This window comes from Trichomycterus rosablanca, chromosome 5 (genome assembly GCF_030014385.1).
Source record: "Trichomycterus rosablanca isolate fTriRos1 chromosome 5, fTriRos1.hap1, whole genome shotgun sequence".
NCBI lineage: Eukaryota > Metazoa > Chordata > Actinopteri > Siluriformes > Trichomycteridae > Trichomycterus > Trichomycterus rosablanca.
The window spans coordinates 41,904,403-41,914,624 of NC_085992.1; the positions used below are offsets into that span (position 1 = coordinate 41,904,403).

A 10,222-nucleotide genomic window follows, 5' to 3' on the forward strand; every position below is an offset into this window, starting at 1 on the left:
TGGAAATCATGAACACTGGAAATCATAACTAATGTATGTTGCTTGCAACATGCTCTGCAAAACTCTTTTAAAAATGACCATAATAGTGCATTAATGTGAAAACGCTGGGCAGTGAGATTTTATGGGTGTGTCAGCACTTTATTAGATGACTGAGTAGGAACTGCTTGCATTGTTTAGGGTCATTCTGTTCTCAGTGGAGAGTAGAGTGGGTGCGGGGTGACACTTCTTAGCCAATCAGCAGAGACAGCACGTATGAAGCGTTCCTCTGCAGGAATGGAACAGTTTAAAACATGAGTCGCAGTCCTTTGACCTCCACCTTCCACCCCTCCCCCAAACTTACCAAATTTGGGTAAACGCCAAAAATGTCACGTCGCCATTTTCGCCTTGATAACCTAAATCATCCCGCTGAATAGAGCCCCATCTGATTATAACGTGATTCTGATACTGTAGCCTATCTGCTGTAAGAAGATGCTGTTAGAGTAGTTGTGACGCTGTTATAAACACCACTGATTAACATCTGTTCACTGTCAGAAATGATAATAGTTCAAGTGATGATAGTTATTAGATAACAAGAAAACAAGGTTTAATTCTTTTTAGGATTTCTATACATTTGAATATGAAGATGTAAGAGGTAAATCCAGGAGTTGGACAATAAATCAGTGTACAGTATAATGTTTAAAATAAAGAATTTAGAAAGTTTTGAACTTTTGTTTCAAAAACGTCCATCTTTAAATGGTAATGAATGATTTTTCTTTCAAAACGATGAGTTTATGCATACGTATTCACGTTTATCTACTTTTTAAACTTATTGTTTTAGGGTGTAACAGAAAGTATTAAATAATAGTTGTTTATTAATGAATTTTTTTGCCAAATACCTAACGAAATACAAAATTCTTAACATATATCAAAACTTAAACCCAGTAATTAAAAGGCTGTTAACTGAAAAATATACTTCATTATGTACAGTTTTTTTTACATTGTATTGAGAAGCTTAAGCAATAATATAAATAATATATATATTAGATTCAACTTTATTGTCATTGTGCAGAGTAAACAAGCACAAAGCCAACGAATTGCAGTAGCATCTAACCAGAAGTATATATATATATATATATATATTCAAATAAACTAGACTTCTGAACTGTTTGTAGCAGGTAATAAATATATGAGTTGAAGTTGGTTATAGAGGTCGACCAGCTAAACCATTAGAAGTGCTGAATGAATTGCTATACTAGCTGACCATTTTTTTTAGTTTCTAGTGTTTTATTCTCCTTGTGTGTGTGTTTTGGCTCTGACGCTAAATTTGGCTGTCTTTGTTCAAACCACCCCACCTCCACCTCCACCTCCACCTCCACCCTACCAAATGTTTAGAGTCACGAAGCAAAGGGCGAATTTGCCCAAGGCTCCTGCAAACTCCATGGAACGTTGAGAACGTGCCCGAAATCCTGATTGGCTCAGAAGTGTGAGGGGCGTGGTAAGGCATCCTACAGTATAAATACTTGTGGGACAGCTATTACGGGCCTCGAGCTTCTGGGTCTCTCCATTCAGTCCGTATCTAGTTTACCACAGGATCTAATAATCCACCATGGACTATTCACCATCCGAATCCAGTGTCTCAAAACGCCTCTCCTGGGGAAAAATGGTCCAAAAGCTGCTCGAGTTTAACCAACTCGATGAAAAAGCAAATAAAAGAAATTCTGGTAAGTTTTTTTTTTTATTATAAAAGTGTGGGGTTGTTTGAAGCTGAAGTATATAACTTTTGAGAATGAAAAAATATACTGTTACTATACTATATATAACTACAATCAACTGAACTATAATTTCTGTAACCATTTTCGAGTATTAAGTTCTATTGGTGTTAAAACTGCAGTATGTAACTTACAGATCTTTGGTATAAATATACCATAACAAGTAACACTTTGGAGGCCATTAAAAATTAGGCATAGTTCCACATACACAAGTGGCAGTCAATACACATACAAGTAGTGCCCAAAGTTGTGGAAATATGTGTCTATATAATGAATGAACTCAAATTTAATTGGACAGGATTGCCTTTGCTCAATAATAATCAATAATAACCATTACAACAATCAAAATTATTGTATTTTGAAATGACATTACAAAAAGAGATGTAGCAATTCTGAAGTGATGTGAATGTAACTAATATTTAAAACAATTTTTTTCCAGGGTGTTTATCAGTGGACTCGATGGAAGATGACCCTTTAGAAGAGGCTCTGTGTGCAGAAACAGTGGCTAATGTATCAGATCTGCTGACTGACTGCAGTACAGATCTCGGCTGCTCCAGGCTTGATGTTCCTCATGTTTTGCTGGAGCGAATCGGACATGAACTACAGCACTTAGCCGCTACTGAACCCTGTGGAATCAGAGGAGCCATCATTGACGTGTGCATAGACAAAAGCAAGAAGCATCAGAGTGTGGGACAGATATCCGTGGATCCTGATATTGTTCCAACTTTCCAGCTCACATTTTTACTGCGCCTAGATCTTGGAGGACTCTGGCCAAAATTCACAAGCAGACTGAGTAACTCAGTTAAACTGAGTCCAGGCTTCACAGTGGTGAAAAGAAAGCTCTATAGTTCAGAAGAAGTATACGTAGAAGAAATATGACATGAAGACAAAGCACTTGTTTTATTATATTTCTAGGTGTTTTGGACAATCTCTGCATTATCCTTTGTTAAAGAATAATGACTATGCAAATAGTAATGTATGGGTTTTACCATACACCATTTACAACAGGCATTATAGTAAGCTGGTACAGACCAAGCTGTGGAACAGTGTTTTATGTTTTGAAAAATGTCCATAAGTGGACCAATGGCAGCTAGATGTTATCTACCTCAAAAGGGCACTTTTGTCCAACACATCTTGTTATTGTACTTTGGTTAAGTGTACTATGTACAATTTTACCAAACAGTCATTAGTTAGGCATAAGCGTTTGCACAATATTTGCACTCATTACTTGACAAAGTTTATAAATGTACACTAGTTAACATGATTTTTTTACAGTTTAAATGTACAAATGAAATGTTAACAAATGTTTACAATCAAATACCATTAAAAGTATTTTGTACCTGAACTCTGCAAACTCTTGTGTTATATCCAGAATTCATATTAAAGTACACACCCATATGTAGTATAGTGCAACTCAAGGCTAAAAGTCATGAAAGGTTAGTAAAAAAAAACAAAAAAAACTCTTATACTTTTTTTTCTACTACACTTGTGAATAACAAGTTAGCATACAAAATGTTGTTATACTTATCCATAGGGTAATTAAAACACAAGTTGCCTGATAAAGCAATTATAAGTCTGCCGGTAAATACACACTATAGTTTTACACAGATTATTGCATCTATTATAACATAGAATTTTGGTATTAACAGAAATCAGTTATTCTTAATTCTTGCCAATTGATCATTTATTCCTTATCATTAATTATTTACACTTACTGTCACACACTTTTACCTTTTTTGAAGAAATGTAGAGTAGCCAATTTACCTTCTGATTGTTTTTGAAAGAGGAAACGTATCTTAACCTAGAGAAAACCCACATATACACAGGGAAAATAAGCAGAACTCCTTACAGACAAGGACTAAAAGTAATAGTCGAATCGTGGACCCTAGAATCCAGCTGCCACCACTGTGCAACCCCACTATCACAGATAAATAGGACAAGAAATCTTTCACAATTAAGATATAATTGTGCAACCATGGGGCAGTGAGAATATATACTATTCTTTAATTAAATTAGCCACTATATATAGAAACAACTGGTCAATGTTAGAGCAATGGATTATAAATAGATAGAAAACTCAAAAACAAGGCTCAATGTTTTCAGACATTTAAACTGGTATAGGGTACTGGCATAAAGAAACATTTCTCAAAATTCCTCTCAGGAGTACCTGACAATAGTTTAAATACAAGCTCACATAATAAAACTCACACTCATAGATCAAGGTGATTTGGTTTTAATAAATACAGAACAAATTCTCATTTCATTAGGCTCAAATGTGTATTAAAAATCAAACAAGCAAATCTACAGTGAACAATTATTTAAATAAACAGTAAATTATCAAGGATCCACTTTCCTGCGGTCAGAAATACAGGTACAAACAAATAATAAAAATCTTGGCTCAGAGAACCCAAACATGTGGTTCTAAAATTGCTTCGAATAAAATACAGATGCACAGACATTCTGAAAAGAAAGGTTTTAAGATTGCAAAGCAACTTACCATTCAAAATATAGCAGTTTGTCCTCTTATATTCATAAAGCATTACCAAATAGTTTCAAATGTGCACAATTAAGCACTGTCCTGTTTCAACACAGTCCTACTTTTTCATCATCATCCACTGCAACACGGATAAAGATCATTTTTGCTTTTTGTAAAATGATGCAAATCCCCACACTACTTTTACTAAAAGTGTGGTGAGAGCAAAGTATACTTGTACATGGTAACCTTCATGTCTGACATTGGGCCATCCTAAAAATAAAAAAGCACAAAGTCATGATCCATGCAAGGTCATTAAAACAAACTTTTTTAACATGGAAGAATTTTTAAAATACTGTATTAAAATATTGTATTATATAATGTAATAGTTTTAGTGAAATACTCAGGTACCACTGATCCTTCCATTCTCCACATATCAACCAATACCAGGACATGTATTCATACAGTATATTCACAAAATGGATTTTTTTGGCAATAATTCAGCTTGTCATGTATGGAGAAAGAAGGGCAGCACTAGGCCCATGAACAACAAATCTCTAGTGACATAGTGAAGTGGGGAAGACATAATACAGGGCTGCCTCTGTGCAAATGGTACTTGGGCAATGGACATCATTAAAAGAAACATAAACAGTGTGATTATTTTCGGGTAGAATTCAATCTCATCGTCAAAGAAACTAAATCTGGAGGTTTCAACAAGGCAACTTCAAAATCCATAAAGCCAAAACAACAAAAAGAAATAAAGGTGCTAGCAAATTTTCTTATTAAATCCCATTAAAATTAGTTGGAGAAATTATAGGTAATTAAAGACAATTTGCTAAAAGAAATATTTTTGTTCCAGTTAAACCCCACTGAAAAAGCAAGCAAAAGCAGAAAGCCATTACTGAAGGTTGTTGCTGATCACATGGATGATTACATGGGCATCAAAAGAAAAGCAGAACTGGGGCTTCTTTTTTTAACAGAAAACTCCTGGGGCACATGGCAATGTAAAACTTGCTTTTAGACAGTGTTAGTGTATGTTAAAAACTAAAAGTTTCTCCCTAAATGCTTCTACTTATAAACTACTCACTTGATTCTCAGTGTCCATGAATGAGAACTTGAATGTCTGAAAGCTTTGAGCAACTTGGTGTACCCATTTTCACTGCCCTTTGGTACAAGTCCGAGTCTCCAAAATAACGTGCTCGATAAAGCAGTCCTTCTTCTGCAAGCAAAAACCACAAATGTTAAATCCCACTATATAAAATATATCAAAATCATATACTATATTAAGTGTGAGTATCTTAATCATTGTTTGTTTGTTTGTTTATTAGGATTTTAACGTCCTGTTCTACACTTTGATTACATTCATGACAGGAACTGTAGTTACTCATTACACAAGGTTCATCAGTTCACACAAGGTTATATCAAACACAGTCATGGACAGTCTAGTATCTCCAATTTACCTTACTTGCATGTCTTTGGACTGTGGGAGGAAACCGGAGCACGCGGAGTAAACCCATGCAGACACGGGGAGAACATGCAAACTCCACACAGAGAGGACCTGGACCGCCCCACCTGGGGATCGAACCCTTCTCGCTGTGAGGTGACAATGCTACCCACTTAGCCACCGTGCTGCCCCTATCTTAATCATTGTGTTACAATATCTTTTTCGCACAGAGCTGTTCACATGTAAACAGAATAAAAGTGTAGGATGATTTGCCCTTTCATCCCAAGGAAGATACAGAAAAAAAAAATCTTAATGTCATGGTTCACTATGTGGACAAATGTATTGGGACACCTACACCTACATGAGCCTTTATGTCATCTTATACTAAATCAATAGGCATTAATGTGTGTTGGCTCTCTCTTTGCAGCTATAAAAGATTCCACTGTTCTGGAAAGGCTTTTTGCAAAATCTGGTAGTGTGTCTGTGAGGTATTTGGGACATTTAGAAGATCATTTGTAAGGTCAGACACTAATGTTAAACAAGAATGTCTGGCTTGCAATCTTCTTTCTAGTTTATCCCAAAGGGGTTTGATGGAGGTGAGGTGAGAGCTCAGTCAAGTTCTTTCATATTAACCTCACCCAATCATGCCTTTATGGGCCTTTCAAGCCTATTACACTACCACATTCCAATTCAGTAAGCTCCTTAGAACAACCCAATCTTTTACAAATGTTTATAAAGACATAATACAAGCCTACAGGCTTGAATTAATGTGGAAATGGGACTGATTAAAAGACCTAAATTCAATGATCAAGAAGCTTTTGTCCCAATACTTTTGTCCATATAGTGTAGGTTGCTGCACTGACAGCAGTTTTACATACTCTGTTGCTTTTCCTTCCAGCAGTTGTTTCGTAGGTTTGAAATGTAGTCATCCTCCACATTGTCTTCAATGTTCTTTAGATTTGTTCCAGTATATTCATCTGAAAAGCGCTCTCCAACATAGTAAGGCACCTTCAGATTAGCTGTTTGCCGCCTGTTTGTGTGGCCTGAGGAACTGTAATTTAAGAAATGTAAAAGGTTATTCAGGACTTCCCATTTATTTAAAGATAAAACTCTTACAAAAAATTTACTTTAAAAGTGTAGTAAGAATCATGTTTTGTCTTGAGTAATTAATAAACAATTGTGGTGTATCATATACAGGAAAGGTGCAGACTCACGGCCTGTGGCTGAGACTGTAGGGGGGGCTTGACACCATCAATTGGCTGAGCGCTGAAACAAAAATGAGGATGAGGATGGGCATCAGCTGAACCAGCAGCGCAAGGCTTCCCTAGTTTGTAGAAAAAAAAAGCGTTACACATTGCATGTTTATGGAGTAACCAGCATGTAGGTAGGCATTCTGCATTAAGTAAAATAAATAAAATGAAAATGCCAGGAAAACATACTGGTTAATGTAGACACAGTGCCAAAATAAGGTCCTTATTACATCAGACTTAAAGTATTTTTTTAAAATGATCACTCACATCTCTTTGTTGTTCTCGTCGTTCATGCCTCTGATTATGCGCAAATCCCATTCTGCCGTTACTATATACATGAACGTTACCTGTAAAAAGTGCAAAGGATTATGTGTCAAATTCGCTACATCATTTATTAAAACATGTTTTACATCAAGCCCTTCCATTTACATTTACTTACATATAGCAGTTAATAAAGACATTACGGCAAACAGGATTTATTATTTTATTTCTACTGCTTTTTATATATTTTTCTTTATGCATTTAGCGTATCCAACTACACAATTGCAATATGCTTCCTCTCTACTGATGCCGATCCCCGCCCTGATTGAGGAGAGTGAGACTGACACACGCCCCTTACGACACGTGTGCAGTAGCCGACTGCATCATATTATCTGCACGAGACGAGTTCATATGCAGATCAGCTTTGTGTACGGAGAGCAACACCCTGACCAACTAATTATTTCTAGGCTCTATGCAGGCCCCATCAATCAGCCAGTAGAGATCGTAACTGCCTCAGTTATGAGGAGTCCCTATCCAACTCCCACCCTGTATGAACAACAGCCAATCGTTGTTCATGTAGGCGCCCATGTTCATGTCACATCTTAATCAAATCTTTTGCTATACAAAAACGTTTTTGGTTTTTACTGTACATATTTTTTAAAGTTACAGTGAGACAGAATGTCTTACATGCACAACTGATTGACATGTACAGGGTAAATGAAAGCCACAAAGCAGGAACATTTTTTTGTTTTTCCATTTCAATTTTATCAACTTCTTTATTCTGGTCAGTGTTGCAGCAGGTCTGGTTTCACCTGGAATACCATGGACAGAGTGCCAATTCATCGCAGGGCTTAGTTAAAAAAGATCAGCATGCATCAATGAATCTACTACTTATTCTCAGTTACAGTCGTTAAACTGTTTGAACTTTTATGTTGTGTAGGAGGTATGTTTAGTTAAGTTATTTGATAGTTATTGCATCCGCATATTTAATTTGGCACAGTTTTTACGTCGGATGCCCTTCCTGATGCACAGTATGTATCCACGTATGTAATGCCATGCACTATTTGTATTTGTGAGCCCAACTTACAAATATCATTTAATGCATACTTATTGCAAAATTATATACTTACTAGATGGAAATCCACCTCCAAAAAACATGTTAAAGAGATCCTCAGGTGATATATCAGCCTCAAAGCTGTGATGAGAATGCCCGTGACGTGACTGTGGCACTTTTTCCTTACCATAAAGGTCATACTGCTTTCTCTTTTCAGCATTACTTAGAACTGCATATGCATTCCCGATCGCTAGAAAAAAAATAGAGTTAAAGTGATGTTGGGAAACACTAAAGAAAGACAAACACTTCTGGTGCAGACACTGAAAGTTAACAATAATCAAGATAATTCTAACCTTTGAATGCTTCTGTAGCACCAGGTGCATGGTTTTTATCTGGGTGGAATTTTAAAGCCAGTTTTCTATAAGCTTTCTTCAGATCATCCTCCGAGGAATCTTTACTCACTCCAAGAATCTCATAATAGTCCTTGCACTTCTTTATTCTACCTCACAGAAATCCGTCATTTTATTTATATAAAAGTTAAAAACAGACCCCAGAGCCAAAACTTAATGCTAGGTTCCTGCAAACTGCAGAATAATTACACACCTTTTGACTGCATCCACTTGTTCTGCTGTGTGTGGCTTGGCTCCATCTGCAGCACTTTCTCCAGGTGCCTGCTGTTCTGCACTGGTGGCTCGATGTCTTACCCCATCGCCCTCATTTTCCCCATAGTTGTTATTACTGTTGTGTGCATCTCCATTTTGAGCTAAAGATTCTAATAAGCCTGAAACAACAAGTTGAGACGAATTAGCTTCTATCAGTCTTTCGATTACACCACACATGCTGAACGATAATTAAAAGTAAACCATACTGAAACCATTTTAATGCAGTTTCAAACACAATTACACCAACTTGCCGGTTTTATAAACACTAATCTAATAGCATTTTGCTCAACCGTATCATAAGATACTCTGTATGGCTAAAATTGAGGTACATTGCACACCACTTGCTGGCATGTTCTTGGAACCATTCAATGATGATAAATGCCTTGTGGCATGGTGCATTATTATGCTGCAGGTGTTTGTACAACAGTGGATAAGCTGTGGCCAAAAAGGGATTAACTTGGTAGCAACTATATTCAGATACACAGGGGCATTATTATGTTTTTTCCAGTGGTATCAGCAGCTCTAATGTGTGCCAGGAAAGCATTTCCAACACCATTACACTGGAACTATTAGTCAGTATTTGTGCCGGATTTTGATATTTCTTCCAGCATAATGCAAAAGGAACATGGATTTTTCAGTTAGACAACCTTTTTCAAGATATGCTTAGCCCTGTAATTATAGTATAGATAAAAAAACATTAAGAAAATCATACATTCGCTAAGTTGCAGGTAGAAAAGAATATTAGCTTTAGTGTTTTGGCAATATGAATGTCCATAATTGTCATGCTAATAAAGCCACGTTTGCATTTTAATGTTAATGACTAACCCATTGTTCAGAATGGTAGTAAGGGAGACAGGTCACCAAGCAACATTTTAATAAATGGAAAACATCAAGCTGAAATAACCATACTGAATTCTGTAAAATCATTCTACAAGTTCACAAAAATAGCACACATAATGCATGTAGAGCAAAATTAGGCATATTCTCTACAACTGAAAATCTAAAAAAGATCCATCAAACATTGGCTACATGTAAAAAGTTGTGGTCCAGTGTCTTACCATGCCAAAGCCCTGCAATGTCAAAAGCTAGGCCAAATGCCCAGTGCCAAGTCTCAAGTCCCATCATAGAGCTGGCTGTAAACCAGAAATCCCTAATATGTACTAACAGCACAGTGGTTCATGACCTTTCTGACTCCACATCAATTAGAGTTAACCAAATTATAACACAACAAAAACAAATGTACATCAAGCATTGTAAAAAGAAACCACTGCACAAAATAAGACACAGTGGTATCTGACCCTGTATCAACAGTGCACAGTAACTGATAATA

At 36.4% G+C, this 10,222-nt stretch overlaps 2 protein-coding genes across 2 annotated transcripts in view; one reads left to right on the forward strand and one right to left on the reverse strand.

Moving 5' to 3' along the window:
* Positions 1-1,547: 1,547 nt before the first annotated feature.
* On the forward strand, positions 1,548-3,093 carry LOC134315167 (DNA damage-inducible transcript 4 protein-like). Its single transcript, XM_062996180.1, has 2 exons — positions 1,548-1,700; positions 2,188-3,093. The coding sequence occupies exons 1-2, from the start codon at positions 1,586-1,588 to the stop codon at positions 2,625-2,627; spliced, it is 555 nt and encodes a 184-aa protein (XP_062852250.1). The 5' UTR covers positions 1,548-1,585; the 3' UTR covers positions 2,628-3,093.
* A 1,045-nt stretch (positions 3,094-4,138) lies between these two features.
* Positions 4,139-10,222, reverse strand: part of dnajb12a (DnaJ heat shock protein family (Hsp40) member B12a) — a 9,082-nt gene continuing 2,998 nt past the window's right edge. The window contains exons 2-9 of the mRNA XM_062996179.1: positions 8,834-9,011; positions 8,584-8,729; positions 8,307-8,480; positions 7,183-7,262; positions 6,880-6,989; positions 6,544-6,716; positions 5,309-5,440; positions 4,139-4,494 (exon numbers count right to left, since the gene is read on the reverse strand). Coding sequence (XP_062852249.1) covers positions 5,316-5,440; positions 6,544-6,716; positions 6,880-6,989; positions 7,183-7,262; positions 8,307-8,480; positions 8,584-8,729; positions 8,834-9,011 — 986 coding nt within the window. The 3' untranslated portion in view covers positions 4,139-4,494; positions 5,309-5,315. The remainder of the gene's footprint in view (positions 4,495-5,308; positions 5,441-6,543; positions 6,717-6,879; positions 6,990-7,182; positions 7,263-8,306; positions 8,481-8,583; positions 8,730-8,833; positions 9,012-10,222) is intronic.

What these genes read in the sequence shown, in the direction of transcription:
- LOC134315167 (XM_062996180.1), top strand. Translation starts at nt 1,586, where the DNA reads ATGGACTATTCACCATCCGAATCCAGTGTCTCAAAACGCCTCTCCTGG. An exon ending in AGCAAATAAAAGAAATTCTG is followed by an intron (nt 1,701 to 2,187) that starts GTAAGTTTTTTT and finishes ATTTTTTTCCAG; the next exon opens with GGTGTTTATCAGTGGACTCG.